Here is a 20843-nt window from a genome sequence, read left to right as displayed (position 1 = left end):
TGTGCTAAGCACACACATTCAGCACTGCTTCATCACGCCAATACAATGCATTAGCCAGTGCTGATTGGCCAGAGTACGGAATTCGGCCAATCAGCGCTGGCCAATGCATTCTATTAGCCCGATGAAGTAGAGCTGAATGTGTGTGCTAAGCACACACATTCAGCACTGCTTCATCAAGCCAATACAATGCATTAGCCAGTGCTGATTGGCCAGAGTACGGAATTCGGCCAATCAGCGCTGGCCAATGCATTCTATTAGCCCGATGAAGTAGAGCTGAATGTGTGTGCTAAGCACACACATTCAGCACTGCTTCATCAAGCCAATACAATGCATTAGCCAGTGCTGATTGGCCAGAGTACGGAATTCGGCCAATCAGCGCTGGCTCTGCTGGAGGAGGCGGAGTCTAAGATCGCTCCACACCAGTCTCCATTCAGGTCCGACCTTAGACTCCGCCTCCTCCGGCAGAGCCAGCGCTGATTGGCCGAAGGCTGGCCAATGCATTCCTATGCGAATGCAGACTTAGCAGTGCTGAGTCAGTTTTGCTCAACTACACATCTGATGCACACTCGGCACTGCTACATCAGATGTAGCAATCTGATGTAGCAGAGCCGAGGGTGCACTAGAACCCCTGTGCAAACTCAGTTCACGCTAATAGAATGCATTGGCCAGCGCTGATTGGCCAATGCATTCTATTAGCCCGATGAAGTAGAGCTGAATGTGTGTGCTAAGCACACACATTCAGCACTGCTTCATCAAGCCAATACAATGCATTAGCCAGTGCTGATTGGCCAGAGTACGGAATTCGGCCAATCAGCGCTGGCCAATGCATTCTATTAGCCCGATGAAGTAGAGCTGAATGTGTGTGCTAAGCACACACATTCAGCACTGCTTCATCAAGCCAATACAATGCATTAGCCAGTGCTGATTGGCCAGAGTACGGAATTCGGCCAATCAGCGCTGGCTCTGCTGGAGGAGGCGGAGTCTAAGGTCGGACCTGAATGGAGACTGGTGTGGAGCGATCTTAGACTCCGCCTCCTCCAGCAGAGCCAGCGCTGATTGGCCGAATTCCGTACTCTGGCCAATCAGCACTGGCTAATGCATTGTATTGGCGTGATGAAGCAGTGCTGAATGTGTGTGCTTAGCACACACATTCAGCTCTACTTCATCGGGCTAATAGAATGCATTGGCCAGCGCTGATTGGCCGAATTCCGTACTCTGGCCAATCAGTGCTGGCCAATGCATTCTATTAGCTTGATGAAGCAGAGTGTGCACAAGGGTTCAAGCGCACCCTCGGCTCTGATGTAGCAGAGCCGAGGCTGCACAAGGGTTCAAGCGCACCCTCGGCTCTGATGTAGGAGAGCCGAGGGTGCACTTGAACCCTTGTGCAGCCTCGGCTCTGCTACATCAGAGCCGAGGGTGCGCTTGAACCCTTGTGCACACTCTGCTTCATCAAGCTAATAGAATGCATTGGCCAGCGCTGATTGGCCAATGTATTCTATTAGCCTGATGAAGTAGAGCTGAATGTGTGTGCTAAGCACACACATTCAGCTCTACTTCATCGGGCTAATAGAATGCATTGGCCAGCGCTGATTGGCCAGAGTACGGAACTCGACCAATCAGCGCTGGCTCTGCTGGAGGAGGCGGAGTCTAAGATCGCTCCACACCAGTCTCCATTCAGGTCCGACCTTAGACTCCGCCTCCTCCAGCAGAGCCAGCGCTGATTGGCCGAATTCCGTACTCTGGCCAATCAGCACTGGCTAATGCATTGTATTGGCGTGATGAAGCAGTGCTGAATGTGTGTGCTTAGCACACACATTCAGCTCTACTTCATCGGGCTAATAGAATGCATTGGCCAATCAGCGCTGGCCAATGCATTCTATTAGCGTGAACTGAGTTTGCACAGGGGTTCTAGTGCACCCTCGGCTCTGCTACATCAGATTGCTACATCTGATGTAGCAGTGCCGAGTGTGCATCAGATGTGTAGTTGAGCAAAACTGACTCAGCACTGCTAAGTCTCTGCATTCGCATAGGAATGCATTGGCCAGCCTTCGGCCAATCAGCGCTGGCTCTGCCGGAGGAGGCGGAGTCTAAGGTCGGACCTGAATGGAGACTGGTGTGGAGCGATCTTAGACTCCGCCTCCTCCAGCAGAGCCAGCGCTGATTGGTCGAGTTCCGTACTCTGGCCAATCAGCGCTGGCCAATGCATTCTATTAGCCCGATGAAGTAGAGCTGAATGTGTGTGCTTAGCACACACATTCAGCTCTACTTCATCAGGCTAATAGAATACATTGGCCAATCAGCGCTGGCCAATGCATTCTATTAGCTTGATGAAGCAGAGTGTGCACAAGGGTTCAAGCGCACCCTCGGCTCTGATGTAGCAGAGCTGAGGGTGCACAAGGGTTCAAGTGCACCCTCGGCTCTCCTACATCAGAGCCGAGGGTGCGCTTGAACCCTTGTGCAGCCTCGGCTCTGCTACATCAGAGCCGAGGGTGCGCTTGAACCCTTGTGCACACTCTGCTTCATCAAGCTAATAGAATGCATTGGCCAGCACTGATTGGCCAGAGTACGGAATTCGGCCAATCAGCGCTGGCCAATGCATCCCTATGGGAAAAAGTTTATCTCACAAAAATCACAATTACACACCCGATAGAGCCCCAAAAAGTTATTTTTAATAACATTCCCCCCTAAATAAAGGTTATCCCTAGCTATCCCTGCCTGTACAGCTATCCCTGTCTCATAGTCACAAAGTTCACATTCTCATATGACCCGGATTTGAAATCCACTATTCGTCTAAAATGGAGGTCACCTGATTTCGGCAGCCAATGACTTTTTCCAATTTTTTTCAATGCCCCCAGTGTCGTAGTTCCTGTCCCACCTCCCCTGCGCTGTTATTGGTGCAAAAAAGGCGCCAGGGAAGGTGGGAGGGGAATCGAATTTTGGCGCACTTTACCACGTGGTGTTCGATTCGATTCGAACATGGCGAACACCCTGATATCCGATCGAACATGTGTTCGATAGAACACTGTTCGCTCATCTCTAATATCCAGGGATTTTAATGGGTGTATGCTAACCTCCAATATTTTTCCATGGACCAACAGTGATAAGAGAACAGAGATGTTCTATCTTGGTCCTTTATGCTGACCATGCAGTGGTGGGCCTAGAGGGGTAGGGGACATGTGGCCAGCATTGACATGGCCAGGACCATAGGTTATAAGGCTTTCTCCAACCATTATCTCCGCTACACATCTCAGGCAGCAGACATTGGCTCTCAATTATCTCTGCTACACATCCGCACCACTAATGGAAAGGGGCCTGGCGTTATGTGGTGTGTGTGTATATATATATATATATATATATATATATATATATATATATATATATATATATATATATATATATGTCACCAGACCCCTTTCCCATAGAAACCTGATCAGGAGAGTTGAGTAAAAATAACAAACACTTATATTTACCTCTCCTGGACGTCTAAGCTTGCTCTTCATGTCTCTTCTGACCTGAGAAAGACGTCACGTGCCCTGGGGTCACCAAAGGGGCTTGTGTTTGGGTCTCAGTGGCCACATGGAAAGTGATCCCAGAGGTCTAACATAAATTTCAGGATTTTGCTAAAAATTAATATTGTGCGTCTTTGAAACAGTGAATTAGTAGATTTAATTTGATTAATGGCTCGGCTCAGCTCTGACTGGAGTACAATAGAGGTGAACATTCCTATTCTAGCAAGTTCTGGAAAGGAGGTGTGTTAGGATAGAACACTGTCACACCTATAGATCGTGCTTCAGGCTGTGTTCTGCATGCTTTCCGTTTTAAGCACAATGTGGCGGGAACACTATCAATAGGAACGTTTCTATACCTTTTTGGATTTAAGGTGAAACCAGCTTACGCTAGGTTCACACCTGCGTTCGGCACTCCGTTCTGTGGTTTCCGTCTTCTGCATGCAAGAAGACGGAAACCACAGACCGGGTCCGGCCATGAGCGGCGGTGAGCGTTTTATGCTCTCCGCCGCGAAACCGGTTTTTTTAATACGGACACAGAGTACTGCATGTCCGACTCTGTGTCCGGATTATAAAACCCGGTTTCGCGGCGGAGAGCGCAAAACGCTCAGCGCCGCTCACGGCTGGACATCTCTCTCACCCATTCAAATGAATGGGTGAGAAAGACTCCTGCAGGTTTCAGTCTCCTGCTCTGTTTTATGCAGGAAACAGAAACCTGCATAACGGACACCAGGGCGCAGATGTGAACGAGCCCTTAGAGGAGGCCATAGTTGTCCTGGGTTGGATCTTCGGGACCCTGCTGTGAAAGTTATCAGTGTGATTGTTGATAGCTTGGGGTAGCAGAGTTGGTGCGAGCTTGGCATCCAACACCAAACAGGAATGCGGTGGACGTCTCTAGTGGCTTTGCGAGTCTGATGTGTCCATTGCGACTGAGTCGCGTCACATCAGGAGGCACTTAGGGTGAGTAGGGCACTGATGTACACCATTGGGTTAGTTGGCGTGACAAGAGACATACCCTGTGATTTAGTGCATTCCGTTTATTATGAGAGTCAATCATGGCCAGAGATATCTTATCAATCACATAGTCAGCGAACACCTTATACGACACTATTTATACCGCTTGTTTGATAACTGCAACACCTGTAAGTAAACCATGACTATCTGCTACCGTAGGAGTAGCTGGTGACATATGAAGACAATATATCTCTACCATGAAATTAAAGCAGCCAGATGAGTGCTTTATGTCTAAACACAACCACGCTGACATCATATTCCTGCCAAACCAGCGTGTCACACTCCAAGTGACCACAGAGACGGTCTGATTCTTGGCAGGGCGCACACACAGCACAGTCTATGACCAGCACTAGAAATAATTCACTTTCTGGAGCTTACACTGAAGAGTTATAGTAGTCTGAAATAAAGTATATGACCTCATTCAGTGCAATGGTGAAAAATAATACACAAGCCATCTCATAACACTAAACTATGATATTAAATCTGACCTCAGTATGAAGTGCTCGATTGATTTCTTCTATTAAAACAGATTACAATATAAATTCTCTACCAAAGAAAGTGGGCAGGAAATTGGAAATATGAGACTTGCTTTTTCTTACTATAGCCCAGGAGTGAAAAAAAACATGGAGGGACTATAAAGAGGGCCAGCGCCGGATCTATGATCAATGCTGGGCAAGAAGAGAAAACTAAATGTGATGAGCACGTACAGTAGGGCTCAGTATGGTGCAGAGACATCACTGGAGCTTGGGAAGGTGAGCACCCCATGGAGACCTAAAAGTGATGACATAACAAAACCCCTACATAAGTATGGTAACCCCATAATTAGAATGACCTACTGACAAAACTAATGACTATTGTGGGCTGTTATTATGCAGATGCCCTCAAAACATCATTAAACGCTATATAAAATTACTATATGTACCCCAAAATTGTGTCATCTAAAAATACAGCTCATCGCACAAAAAAATAAGTCCTCATTGTAACTGTTTAATTTCATGGCTGAAAAATATGGAGTTGGCCAACGATCCATTGTAGGTGGAGGCCTCCGACTGACCATTAGCATCTGTGATATAGAAAACACAAATAAATTAAGGCATACATACCCTTTTTCAATGATTTTTTTTTTTAGGGTAAGGAGCTGCCCAGGATGTATACATGAGGATCAACGATTTCCAACCAATATATGTTACTGTACCTTGTATGTTTAGCAATTCCCCCTTTGCAGGCTCTGTTTCTAATTGTCGGTTCTCCCTGAGCTGGTGAGTGAAGACTATCTGCTATGGTGTGGACCATAGAAAAACCTTGGAGATAATAGGTGATTTTGTCTTTTACTCAGAAACAACAGGATCATCTAAAATATTACAGAAAAGTAATGAATAGTGTTGACATGAATAGAGCACTTACTGGTATCTGCAGCAGCTTCTGTCTGTGCCTTTGCTTCTCTCTCACTTGAGCCCTCCTCTCCATAGACATTCTCAGCTGTGTTTCACATCTTGCACACCGACCCATTATATTCTAATGATCCCTTACAAACTGCCAGTGGCGTAACTAGGAATGGCAGGGCCCTGTGGCAAACATTTGACATGGGGCTTCCCGTGACCGATGCCAAAGACCCCAACCAACCAACTGACCCACTCCCCCCCCGCATTCCTGCACGCACTAGTATGCCCCAAAGTGGCCCCTGCACACAGCATTAAGCCCCATAGTGGCCCCTGCACGCACTATTATGCCCCACAGAGGCCCCTGCACACAGTATTATGCCCCATAGTGGCCCCTACGAACACTATTATGCCCCATGGCATACAGTATAATGACCAATAGGGCCCCTGTACGCATTATTATGCCCCATAGTGACCCCTGCATGCACTTTTATGCCCCATAATGTTCCCTGCATGCACTATTATGCTTCATAGTGGCCACACACTATTATGCCCCATAGTGCCCTCTGTACACAGTATTATGCCCCACTGTGGACACCCATGAAAAATTATTATACTCCGAGTATAATAATAGTGGTTGTGGGGCCACTTACTGATTCCGGCCCCTGCCAGGATTGGTAAGTAAATAGGGCCCATTGCTGGCTGGAGTAACTCCAGCCTGTAATGGCCTTCTAAAAAAAAACAAAAAACGCAGCAGTAGCGGCTGGCACCAGGCCCCTATGGCAGCTGCTACCCCGGTAGTTACTCCCCTGCACACTGCAAAGCTTAGAACAACTCTATTCCTGTCCATTTTGCAGTCCAGGGCTCATTGAAGTAAATTAAAGGGGTTATCCAGCTTCCAAAAATTATCTGCAAATACACCCACAGCAGTTCTAAATCCTCATTGTTCTCTTGTGCGCCCTTTGCTTGGCTTTAATTTACTTGTTGTTCTTTGTATCAATGTTAACTTACATGCATGAAACTGGACAAACTACAATTTCCATGACTCTTCTGTCTGCTCTCACTCTGTATACCCATCCCTTCTCCAATCTCCCCTGCAATGAATCGCTGGTAATAAAATCCCCCTCACATCCTAGCTCATGAGCTGCTGAGATGTTTCATTTGCTGGCTGAACTGCTCACGGGGAGGGGTAAGTGAGCTTGCAAATGAAACGTCACGGCTGACGTCAATGAATCGAAAATAAATCAAATAAACGATGCTGAATTTAAACAGGAAATAGATTAGGAAGTGTTTTTTATTGATGCATCCTTCTATTTGGCCCACATTTTTATGTTTATTTACGCCAAAATAATTGAATTAAAATATTACGTAGAAAAAAAATTCACAAGTGGTGCGATTTTTAAAATGTTTATTTCAATGTACATTTATGTGCTTGCCTTCTAGACAGATCATAAAGACATTTTGTAAACAATGGAAATACAGTAACTGAATAAGATTATTAAAAATAAAAAAAAAACAATTTTAAATAATGTCTTATTTATTTTATACATAATTTACTCATGCAAACTGTACCAAGAAAAATGATGGCGTACAGTTTGTGAAATGTTAATTAAATCCAGAGATTAGAAATTGCTACGCATAGACTTGTCGACAAATTGCAAAATGGATTTAAGAACAAATCATTTACTCGCTTATTTTCAGGACACAGATGCACATTGTTTTTTTTTTTTCCTAATATTGAAACTAACACCATTCACCAAAACACATTTTCTCGCCATACTTACAGAATGAGATCTTAATTTACAGCTGCGACAATATTATAATACAAAAAAAATGAAATGTATAAATAAAGTGAGAAGTGTCCGCGTGAGAGATTAAGAACCGAATGGTCACAAATCATCTTTAAATTCGACAACAAATAAAAGATAAAGCTTTCCTGCAGAATTCACATTTGATACAGCCGAGGTTAAATGGCATTAGAAGAAAAACGCGTTGTGTATGCCCCTACAGCTGGAAAAAGAAAAATGAATAATAAAAAAAGGTAGTGCATTGTCTTTACCCTGGATTACTGCAGCTTCATCCAGTGCGTAATTCGTCTTGATTTACATATACCCCAAGACATGACAGATGAAAATCAATTTAAAAGTGTAGGTTTGCTTATAAGATAACTTTAAGACACAACTCCTAGCTACAGTCTGGCTGCGTGGTCTGGACTTTCCCCGTGACAGTATCTGGGCCGCCTTTATACCGGTAATGTGGCTGTGTAGTCTAAGGCGAAGTTCACACAGGGTTTTTTTGGGCATTGTCAAAACCGGACCGGAAAACACGTGAGCGTTTCCTGAGGGGTTTTTCGAGGAGTTTCCTGATCCGTTTCCTCTTGGGATGTGGTCATGAATTATATTTTTAAAAACCGCCTAGCATTTCCTGATCAGGTTTGTGCCAAAAACGCTTCAGGTTCTGCTTCAGGTTTCTGAGCAAAAAATGTGAGCAGGAAAAACCGGCTCAGGGCTCGTTCACATCTGTGCCCGGTCTCCGTTCATGCAGGTTTACGTCCACCCCACCCCCACCCCCGGCTATATGGACTGGTTCTCCCCCTTATATTAGTAGTCTGGCTATATGGTCTGGTTCTCCCCCTTATATTAGTAGTCTGGCTATATGGTCTGGTTCTCCCCCTTATATTAGTAGTCTGGCTATATGGTCTGGTTCTCCCCCTTATATTAGTAGTCTGGCTATATGGTCTGGTTCTCCCCCTTATATTAGTAGTCTGGCTATATGGTCTGGTTCTCCACCTTATATTAGTAGTCTGGCTATATGGACTGGTTCTCCCCCTTATATTAGTAGTCTGGCTATATGGTCTGGTTCTCCTCCTTATATTAGTACTCTGGCTATATGGTCTGGTTCTCCTCCTTATATTAGTACTCTGGCTATATGTTCTGGTTCTCCCCCTTATACTAGTACTCTGGCTATATGGGCTGGTTCTCCCCTTATAACAGTAGTCTGGCTATATGGACTGGTTCTCCTCCTTATATTAGTAGTCTGGCTATATGGTCTGGTTCTCCCCCTTATATTAGTAGTCTGGCTATATGGTCTGGTTCTCCCCTTATATTAGTAGTCTGGCTATATGGACTGGTTCTCCCCTTATATTAGTAGTCTGGCTATATGGACTGGTTCTCCCCTTATATTAGTAGTCTGGCTATATGGTCTGGTTCTCCCCCTTATACTAGTACTCTGGCTATATGGTCTGGCTCTCCCCTTTAAACAGTAGTCTGAATATGTGTTCTCTTTATAACAACAACTAGCCAGGTAGTCCAGCTAGCACCTTATAAAACTAGTCTGACTGTATAATGTGGACCATCACCCTATAAAAGCAGTTTGCCAGTGTATCTTGGAGTTGTCTGAGGTCTATACACATGGAGTTATTATTAGGCTTTCCAGCTATATATTACATCACTGTTACAGATAACCTACACTTTATATCTGATTTGCATATAAAAATAACAAAAACAATAAATTATGTTAGTTTAATATATATATATATATATATATATATATATATATATATATATATAGTAACCATTGTTTCAATTGTTTTAGTTCTGGTGTGGGGTGGCGTGTGGGGAACATTTTTGTAATATTGTTTAACTAGCTAATTTTGCTTCCTCTCATTAAAAAACTGCCCTGAAATTCTCTACTCCGCGTTGCTCTTAGTGTTGCAATGGAGAGCTCATCCCATGCACAGTGTGCACAGCGTATACTATACACACTGCCTACACATCTAGTATGACTTGTAGTGGCAGACTCCTTATCCTGCCTCTGCAGTCCCTGCCCTCATTATATCGTATAGTAAAAATAAGACCTAATGGAACTTGTATTCCTCTGTCCCTGCCTTACACTGCCTGTACTTAGCGACAAACCTCTTTGCCGAGTCCCACGCCTATCTTTCCAGCCGGCTAGTTAAAGAAACGGACGTGGTGTGAAGTGAGACAGGGGTGGAGCTTAGCACAGTGATTAGGGCTGAGCCGATCTTGAGATTTCAGGATCGTTTTTAAAATCCGATTTTCGATCAGTTTCCAGCCGATCCCGATCGTGAAATTTGCTAGTTCACCGATCAGGATCCGATCTTTCCCGATTGTGAAATTTGCTTGTTCGCCAATCAGGATCTGATCTTTCCCGATCGTGAAATTTGCTCGATCGACGATCGGGATCCAGTCTTTCCTGATCGCTCAACCCTAACGTTAGCTTTTCCCATAATGATTGGCCAGTAGCCAAGCATTGTGGGAACTAACCTCTGACCTCGATCCCGCCGGAAAAGATCGGGATCGGAATTCCGATCGCGGTTGTGAAATTTACTCGATCGGAATCCGATCTTTTCCGATCCCTCAACCGTAACAGTGATGTATCGCTCAGAACAGGCAGTGATACAGAGAGACAGAGAAATGTAAGTTATAGCATGAGCCTCATGGGGGTTTTTTGCCTTCCCCTGGATCAACACCGTAGGGGACTGTACGGTTATAGGTTGGACTTCATGGACTGATGTCTTCATCCAACCTCATCTACTATGTAGCTATATATTAGGTCTTCTATTCACTAAAGGATGATATAGAGAGGGTAGGGACTGTAGAGGCAGGCTAAGACATTTGCCTCTGCAAGTAACAGTATACATAGGCAGGGGGTATAGTACACACTATATCCAGTGTGTGCAGAGCGGACTCTCCATAGTAGCTCTCAGGAAGACACTTTAAAGCCATTTTTTAAATAAAATAAAGCAAAAATGTTCCCCATACACCCCCTACACAATAGAAACATAAAACAAGCCACGGTTACGCTTTCCGTTGGGTCCGCAACCACTGAGAAAGTAATATTGTCAAGAGAAAATGACGTAACCCCTACTTGTCGCAGGTATGTTACCAAAGTAACAATTGTATATACATAAGAATTATGAAAAACTGATTCATAGTCAAGTAAACACTTTTCTCTTTCCCAGTGATCCTTGAAATATTGCATTGTGAATGAAAATACATAATGGCACATTGAGAGGACTCAATATCCTGCAGGCAACCTCGATAATGAGAATGTGTACCTTACAATCATCTCCTCCAACACAAACTACCTCACATCATGGAATGTTAGTTATCAATCATTACACACATAAATATATATAGATTTATATACATATACTTTTTATTTAAACCTGCAGTCTTCTATAAAGCCAGCATCACATTGAAGGCATCATAAAACATTCAGGCATAGATTGCTGGCAAAATCTATGGGTTCCACTCTCCCCAGTTCCCTTACACTCCGACTCACACATTACAATAATATTAAAGGGGTTCTCTGACAATATAAAAGAGAGGTAAATAACAAAGCATTGCATGGCCTATAAAACGGTCTCTGCCCTCACCGTTCCAATTCGCTGGGTATATCCATGTATAGGTGTGTCATGAGATGACCAGTTTTTCAAAACAATATGTTTCCATGATATTCTGTCACAAGATGTCTATCCTATATGTGTCTATTATGCAAACACCCAATAGTTTGTTACACTATTATACTGAATTGGTTTAACCAAATTCGAGCTAGGGTAAGGGTGGACACACCTGTGACTGTATTTTTACAATAGTATGATGGGATTTTCCTCTATTTTTGGCAACATGCCAGGCAACATGAAAAAATATAGGGGCAGTTATCCAACAACACACACAGAAAGGAGGTGACAATGCCAGAGCTCCTTACACCTGTTACCACTGGTGGTGTATACTGATGGACCATAAGCTCCTCTACCCCCAGGGGCCAATTCTTCCTACATTTCGGCCACACAAACTAGGTCACGTTTCATAGGAAGTCAATTAAAGGGGTTGTTCAGGGATTACAGCGAAGTCAGGGTTGGCCAGATAGACTGAAAAAAACAAGCAAATAAAGCCATACTCACTTGTCCTCAGTGCTCCATTGTACAGGCCATGGTCCATCTTCCTTCGTGTCCCTAGACATGCAGCACCGCTGTTGAGTGATTGGTGGGATTACTTAAATAAGACACCAGTTCCTTACCAGTGACCACTGATCGGTCTTAGCAGTCATTTGACCCTCTCCGCTTCCGGCTCGGTATGTCCTGCTACAGGAGGGAAAGAGGACCAGGACCGTGCAATGGAGTGTTAGAAATAGGCAAACTTATTGTTTGTTTCTTTTACACTTAGCCCGCCTGCCTCGAGATTCCTACAATTCCTGTGCAACCCCTTTAACTTATCAGTAGGCTTAGAAATCTTAGGCCGGGTTCAGACGGGGTTTTTTGGTCCAGAACCTGAGGCGGAGGCCGCCTCAGGTTCCGGTCCAAAATACGGGTAGTTGCAACTGGATGCCGATGCTGTGAAACAGCATCTAGTCGTGCGCTCCGCTCCAGATTAGGCCCAAATGAATGGGCCTAGTCAGGAGGAGAGAGTGTCTTCAGGTGGATTCGCGAGGCAACTCCACCTGCAGAATGAGCATGCCCGTTCTTTTTTTCCGGGAGCTGGAACAAATGGTAAAAGAACTGACCGGCTTCCATTGATTTCAATGGGAGCCATCTTTTTTTGGTCAGGATTTTGAGATGAGTATGGCCTCAAAATACTGACCAAAATACCCCGTGTAAATTCAACCTTAGAGGAACCAGAGAACCCAGAAGAAACCAACGCAAATACTAGGGAAATGTATAAACTCCAAGGAAAAGTTGCTCTTTTAACCCAGGATCTCAACACTCCAAGGAAAATAGAGCTAACCACCCAAGCCATGTGTTGTCTCCATATTACCACTCATGGGGTCAAAATTGGCAACTTAGTATATTAGGTGGTGAGGATACATCTGGTGCCTTGCTATATACTACATACATATATTGCCAAAGAACGCCTTCCAGACAACCCAATGGTTGTCTCTTCACAAGAAACGTATTAGAGAACCGCTAGAGAATAATGATAGTGCTTACACAAGAGGTTAGTACAACGTAGCTCCCAAATACAATGAAAACGTATGTTGTCTAATGTATGTGTGTAGGTCTTTAGGCTCTTCCTGACCATCAAACACAGTAAATAAAAGCCTGTGGGGCCAGTGGAGCATATACAGAGGTGCACTTCCCGAAACTATCCTGCTTGCTACAAATAAACTAGTGCTCCATGGGGATGGGGGATTCCTTCACTATTTTCAGTAGGCGTGCCAAAAGGAAAAAAATAAAGGCAACTAAAGAATTATTGCACTTAGACTACAAACTTCTGCAAATTTCATATTTCCAAAGTAAAATTGAGGCGATGTACAAACCACAAAGATTTTGTGCAATTAAAAAGTGAAGAATTGAAGAAGTGAAAAGATTGTAAAGAATATCCTTCACTATTCTCCCTTTCTGACTGTGCAAATTAAAAAGAAAAACAAAAAAAAACAGAAAAAAAAAAAAAAACGGCAAAAAGATTAAAAAGCAAAATCGATTTTTGTCTTTCTATCTCACGCCTAGTGCATCATGACCTTAAGAATTAAGATCAAAAGGAACTATGCAACTTTGGTATAAAGGTGACATAGTAATTATTCTGAGCATAGTTTCTGCCCCGGGTCTCAGAAAACCATCCTAATATTGTAACAGGGCTACGATTTTTTTTTTTCTTCCTATAGTCAAACATATGATACATATGTCTTTAGAGAGGAAGATAACACATTAATCCAGTGAAAGCAAAAAAAAAATTACTTTAAAAAGCTATTACAATAAATTAAGAGACACTTGATCCTGAAGAAGGGCAGAACGTGTTCCATAGTGGCTACAATGCAAAACATAAATTAAGAGTTTACGGTATTTTCACCTCTTAAGATAAAAACTGGCCTTTTGCTGTTTTTCCCCCTCTATAGTCACCAATCATCTGCTAAAAACCTGGCATGGGACGTGTTTCTAATCAACTTCCTGAAGGTTGCGCAGGAGGAGGGGCCAGAGTGGCGTGTGAGGCAGCTGGTTCTGTACTCTGGTCTGCCATCTGGGTGAGAACAGATGTCGCTATTGCTTCTGCCACCGAGGTGGAGCTTACGCCATTGGAAGTGCTGATTGAACTGTGCTGGATTGCTTCAGTCTGTGGGCTGCCAGGCATTGAAATGTCTTCTGAGCTTTCATCTTTTTCAGTATCTACTAAAAAATACAAAGATACATAATATATGTTAGGAGCCAAATATACTAAATAATTATACTACTCTGTCTACCATAACATCTATTATATCCATGACCGCATTTTGCCTGTTTGCCCAAAAAAATTACAACTAGTTTCTGAATGTTAGGCTCTAAATCGGGCTTTAAAGGGGTTGTCTACGTTAGGTAACTCCTTTTCAAATGACCTACTAATATATTCTGAGTTAAAAAGGATGTTTCAAAACCTCCACCGATTCAAGTTCTTAGCACCTGTTAATAGTCACTGCTCAACTGATTCCAGCTCAGTTGGAATTTTCTCTCTAGTCCCCACCATTCCTGAGCAACAAGCACAGTTAGTTTTGCCGCCTGATGTGCTATTTAGGCTGTATAATGTCAGGTGGGTAGTGTCAGACAAGGGGTATGATTCAGAGCTCTAATCAGAAGCAGCCAGTGTCAGAGCTCAGAATCACACCCCTTTGTCTGCTCCTGCCTGACACCGCTCTTCTGACAGTACAGAGACTAAATAGTATATCAGGTATCAAAACTAACAGCATTGATTGCTCAGGAACGATGGGGGCTAGAGGAAAAAATCCAACTGTGCCAGAATCACTGGAGTAGTGTTTATTAAATGATAATAAGCTGGACTTGTTGGATATAGTGAAATATCCTCTTTAATAGACAGTATTCCATGACAAATTACCTCCATCATGCCGCCTCTGTAGAAGATACAAAGAAAATCTCTCCCTTTGGAGGACCCAGCATGACTGTGCATTACATGGAATGTTCATTGATGTCAATGAGAAGGAACCTTGTAATGCTTTATTTCCCCTGTGGTGGTGCTGCAGTAAAGCTGATCACTGGTTGTTTTTGGCACAGACTATAGCTGATTTTTGGGTATCCAGATAATGGGTTAACCTATGAGTAATTTGCTTTTGGGAGGCCTTCTAAGAAAATAGGATTCTAAAAAAGCAGAAAATCTAAGAAATCTTGTAGCCTATAGCCTTCAACCCCGACTCCATCATAGAAATGCAGACATTAGCCTAATGGGCATGTTATTATTGTGGCAGGAAAAAGACCCCTGGAAACCACTTTCTTTTCACTGGTGCACATAGTGACTGATTTAAAGGATTTGTACTACGTTTAGCTGTCGTTCCCTATTGATAAGATGGGGGATAACTTCATGATCAATTGGGGTCTGACTGCTGGGAACAATAAAATGGATGTCCAAGAGGGTTCCACTCTGGCAGAATTTGTCTGCCTATTACATGGATGGCTTTCACCTCACTTCCCAAGCCAGATAGCTATCTGCTGAAAGTCCTGGGATCTAGACCTGCCGCAATCTGACAGCTTTAAAGGGGTATTCCCAACTCGCCTGTTCACCAACTTACAGGCTGTGTGCTCTGTTCACTTCCTGGTTTTCTCAGTAAATTGGTGGGCAGGGTTTCACTTTCTGTCTCCCAGACAAAGCCAGCTCTGCTAGCTCTCTTCATAGCAGTACATGTTTGCAGTCAGTAATGAGGGATGGTTGTAAATAAATTAGTATAGTATCACTGGAAGATGTACAATATGAAGCTGATGTAACAGAGCTGGATTTGTTAGGTGATGAGAATCCCAAATTTACATGCTACAGGACCAAGAGTCAGCTTGCAATAAACTCAATTTTAGGTCTGTGTTCACATATAGAGGTAACAGACTCCCGGTCTCAGCCCTTATCAGCAAATTTCAATTAGCGGACTGATAACTGGAAGAGGGAGATAAAGAGCTCAAAAATACAAGCTGCTCCGAGCACTCAGCTCCCCCTCCCCTCCTGAGAGTAGGGAGCTACGTCACTTTTCCTGGCCATAGAGATAAGACCATCCCCAGGTCCGTGGTAATGGAAACTCAGTGTAAACAATGAAGTGAATAATCTCAGATAGCAGCCAAACAAAGCAGTTTTGCTGAAGCAATGTATATATATCTACACGCACACCCTTTCCCGTTACCACCCTCCTACCGGCCCCACCCCCTAGTTTCCACATCTCAATCAGTCACAGGCGGCGTACGCCTTTAAGCCGGAACGCCAGTAAATGAAATCATTTGCCGTGCAGCTTCATTAACGTCCCCCCGGCATCTGACATTTCCTGCTATCAAATTCAGATCAAATCCTGCAGAAAAACAAAACACGTCAACCGCGCCAACCTTTGCAGATAAACGCGCCGCAATGTTGTTCTTGAAAATTTCTACTGTAAAGCGGTTTAATTGAAGTAATGGCGTCTAATTATAGATGTGATGTAAACACACCTTGCGATGATTCCATGGCAAATAAAGATTATTTTTCACATTTATGGGGATGCCTTTCCATTAAGTGCAGCAAGTGATGATGCCGGCACCTGACTGTAATGGTGTGCACTCAGGAGAATAAGCAGTATTTAGAGTCTAAATGCCACCAGCTGTTCCAGAGATGCACAAATTAATTGGGCTCAGGGCACCGAAAACATCCACTATTCCGCACGCTGAATCTAATAATTCAGTCCTTCTGAGCGAATCCTAAAAAGATAATTAAGAAGCCAATGAAAATACATCACTGTAAATTGTAGATGGCAAATGTGCAAATTGCTTTGCTAACCAACAAACATTTATAAATGGTAAGGTAATGATGATGATGTTTTAACACATAAAAGAGTTAAGGCGAGCGCTGCTATGTTGTAAAGAGACCGGCAATCATGACGCCAGCCCATAGCGCTGGCTTATATCGCAACAGATTTTACAGTAATGCTGCGGCAAGGACGCCCCAAAGTAACTTTGCAAACATGTTTCCACTTAATGATTCTTTGGAACTGAAGCCGAATAGAACATTACAGTCAAACGGAAAAATACACTTTATTCTAATCCCCAATTTGGAGATGTAGAAAACGGATGTCTTTGTGGATCATCGCTGAGATATGTAAAAACAGCAAAAATTATTCCCTTATACAAGGTCATTACTGGACAAAATTCCAGGAAGTAAAGACATTTAAAGGGAATGAGCCAAGAAAATGGCCTAAGTTTTTTTTTTTATGTGAAACAGATTTTTAATATTCAATTATTTTATTTTTCATTTTACGTGTTAAAAAAAATTAATAAAAAAGTACTAGATCGTGCAATTTTTACTCTGGCCACTGAGCCTAATAATAGATTGCCACTTGTCAGGTTTCCTTTGCAGCAGTGGCCTCATTTACATCACTATCAGGATCACAATAGAAGATAATACCTCTACAGATAAACCATAGTGTCCCATGACTACATCCACTACAATAGATGATGTCACAGCTTAATTATCCCCCTCAGCCTCCTGAGCATGCCTAGAAAGCTCTCCCATAGACCTCAATGAGTTTGCACCAGTCTACTGCTGACTATGGCCATGATTGTGCTGTAAAGCATATCACTAAATGTTGTTAGTAGAGCAAAGAAGGTCAGGCCAGATTTTAGCCCCCATAAGCACGTACATAAAGTCGAATGAAAAAAATATACCGTATATACTCGAGTATAAGCCGACTTTTTCAGCACATTTTTCATGCTGATAAAGCTCTCTTCGGCTTATACACGAGTCAGGGTGCACGGAGCACAGAAAACTGGAAGGACCTGGAAGGGGGAGGTCCTTTAGTGCTACTGCTCTGTGGTTGGCTTGTCATGAGGTCACGTGACTGTGATGTCATCAAAGGTCCTGTAGCCACTGGTATGTAACATCTGCAGATAAGGTTGAGTCTAAATCCTAGTAGCTCCGCCCACACCAGAGTCTGATCACATGGTCATGACGTCATCAGAGGTCCTTTAGCACACTAGGATTTAGCATCTACCCTGCAGATGAGTGGCCAGGATTCATTGTGTCTTATGGAAGATGTCTGTTGTATGGAGGAGAGGAAGCTCCAGTAACGTGACACACACAGGTCCCTTCCTTTAGTTACTCTGCCTAGTAATGTCAGGCATTTGGGGTTATTCATTTAGGTTCAGTAACTCCATGTGCCTCACATTAATAACAGTTACCCCAACATGTCCCTCATATTAACCCCTGTGTGCCCCATATAAGGGTTACTAATATGTGAGACACATGAGGGAACTAATGAAGGACCTTAATTATGAAGATACCTAATTATTATCTCCATATGTCCCACATATCAGTAACTCTTATGTGAGGCACACAGGGGGTTAATGTGAGGGACATGATGGGGTTAACGGCTATTACTATGGTCCCCATGGGGTTACTAAGCTGCAATGCACATGACCAGACTTTTTATATGCAATGGTGGATTTCCCCCCTCGGCTCATACTCGAGTCAATAAGTTTTCCCAGTTTTTTGTGGTAAAATTAGGGGTCTCGGCTTATATTCGGGTCGGCTTATACTCAAGTATATACGGTAAATATAAATCGGAAAATAAAAAAAAAAAAAAAAATGATAGATTTCAGTAGTTGTCTTTAATAAATAAAGAAATTGGTGATTTTAAAAAAAGTAGTAAGAAATAAAAATAACATACATAAGAATGTTGAGAATCCTGGTTCCCCCCCCCCCTTCTCCAATACACATTTTACTTTGCCAGGAGAAGATGTAGCCAGCTATTTCTTTTCCCTACAGTGGCCACTACAGGCTAAATGAAGTATTACATGTGGACATCCAATTGTATAGACTTCTATAGAAATCCGATCTGCATATGGAAAAGGATTATCATGAGTCATGTGCTTTAAAGACAATTATACCTAAATGTGATATTCTGTTGTGTAAATGAGAAAATAAGTGAAGTGTTTGAGCCCTATGCTGATGTCCAAAAATAAAGAGTACCCAAACCCTTTGGAGCTGCTTCGTCACTTCACATCATCACTCATGTAATTTGCAAAAAAGGATCCTATAAAACAATGAAGCTAATACCACCAATAAACTGGGACCCAACATAGAATCTCTTTAAGAATGTAGAATAATCTTTTGCACTAATATTTAAATATTTTTAATAATAAAATTAATACAGAACCTTAATATTAACGGACTAGAACTTTGTGGCCAGACAACCCAGCAATAGAAATGCCAGGAAATTGGCTGAAGATCTGGCAAGCACCAATTTGTGATATCTTTTATTGTATTCCTTTCTGTGATGTAATTGAGGTGACTGCTGCAAAGAACCCCTACAGTATTTGCAAGGTGGTAACTGTAGACTGTGTCATGGAAGTTAAAAAAAATAATTAAAAATTCTTAAAATAACATTAAAAAAAACTTGGTAAAAGAAAAAAAAAATCATACTCATCCCCCAATGCTCCAGAGTCCTCCCAACGCAGTCCGGTCCTTCTGCTCCTGCGTCTTCTCTTCCTCACGGATTCCTCTTGCTGAAGCCATTGATTGGCTCAGTGGTCATGTGATGCTAAGGCCAATCAGCAGCCTCAGGAAGAGACAGGTAGTGACATCCCGTGCCCTTTGCTGAGGCTGCTGACTGGTCTCAGTGGTCACAAGTGGCAGGGACTTCCACCAGAAGACAACAATGGACTGGGGGGACCAGACTGTGCTGGGGGGGCATTGAAGCACTGGGGAAAGGGGTATGTTTTGGTTTTACCACCCCCTTTAAGTCCTTTGTGATCAAGTTCTTTAGGATTTTCTCAGCACCAGTGGTCAAGCAACTTTGGATGGTTTATGAAACTAGGTCGCAAACATCCAAACCTACAGGATTAACAGAATAGATATAGATACATGTATAGTATTGCACTAGTATCTATCTATCTATCTATCTATCTATCTATCTATCTATCTATCTATCTATCTATCTATCTATCATATATTTATTACACACACATATACATATATACAGTATATCCACAAACACACTTTGTTTTCTTTTTCCGAAATGACAAGTATGTTGAATGAGCAAATTTCAGGAATGATTAGATCATACCGCAGAATTGCACAATATGACAGCACATTTAGCCATCATAATTGCACAACACCGGGGCCTCATTTACTCTGCAGATGAATATACATGTGCCACGTTTACAAGGATATTGGGAAGACATGAAAGGCGAGCCCAGCACACAATGCCAGATATTGGGAGCGTCTATGTGACATTATGTGGGTTTATCAGATGTAAAGGATAATAGCCTCATCCTCCCCGCAATCATTGTTAATACCGCTCTCCCAACATATGCCTATGCCGATCCAATTTACTGCAAAATGTTATTCTCTAGCCCTGTCAAATGACTGTGCCTCCGTGTAGTAAGATTTATCAGATCAGAAATGACAAAATCAGCTCCCTAAATATATATGGCAATGGAAAGTTGCCTTTACCGCTCAATTCTTTTAAATTAAAAAATATTGCCTGTTCTGATAAAACCGCTTAAAATGACTACAAGTAAAGATGGAGGCTATTAAGTTTTATCGCGAGCACCTGAGGAACTGTTTGCCTGCAATTCAGAATGTTTCTTTATCCTCCTGAATTACTGACACTGGCAAATTAAAATGAAGTGGCTGCATATGGCGGAGACAATCTTCACATTTACAAATATCCTGGAATATCATTAAATCATAAAGGAGAAAGCTGTGGGTTATATATTATGAATGTTGCCTAATGCATTCCCAGCTTTGTTATTTGTTACAAATTTGTGTACCAGGGACAAAATTGGCCATTTATTCAGCGGCAGCAGCTGGTTGGAGGGCTGTATATCACAGCCAAAAAAAGAGAGAGGCTCAATTAACCTTCCAAATGCCAAAGAGGTGACTAGTCACATTGTGATGGACAGGCGTTGCGAAGCATCCGCTGTCATGAGCTGTGCATCTCGTAACGTTAACGGTATACACATAGACATGAATAATTAGCACTCGCCGGGATA

At 42.8% G+C, this 20843-nt stretch overlaps 1 protein-coding gene across 3 annotated transcripts in view; it reads right to left on the bottom strand.

Moving 5' to 3' along the window:
- Window positions 1-13259: 13259 nt before the first annotated feature.
- ATF2 (activating transcription factor 2) overlaps window positions 13260-20843 on the bottom strand; it is a 74601-nt gene continuing 67017 nt past the window's right edge. For 2 of the 3 annotated variants that reach the window (XM_075284027.1, XM_075284028.1), the window contains exon 12: window positions 13260-14027. In XM_075284027.1, coding sequence (XP_075140128.1) covers window positions 13801-14027 — 227 coding nt within the window. In that variant the 3' untranslated portion in view covers window positions 13260-13800. The remainder of the gene's footprint in view (window positions 14028-20843) is intronic. The other variant, XM_075284029.1, reaches the window with a different exon arrangement.

The sequence above is a fragment of the Leptodactylus fuscus genome, chromosome 8 (assembly GCF_031893055.1).
Source record: "Leptodactylus fuscus isolate aLepFus1 chromosome 8, aLepFus1.hap2, whole genome shotgun sequence".
NCBI lineage: Eukaryota > Metazoa > Chordata > Amphibia > Anura > Leptodactylidae > Leptodactylus > Leptodactylus fuscus.
The sequence above is the reverse complement of the archived record's forward strand: the minus strand, read 5'-3'. Positions and strand labels throughout refer to the sequence as shown.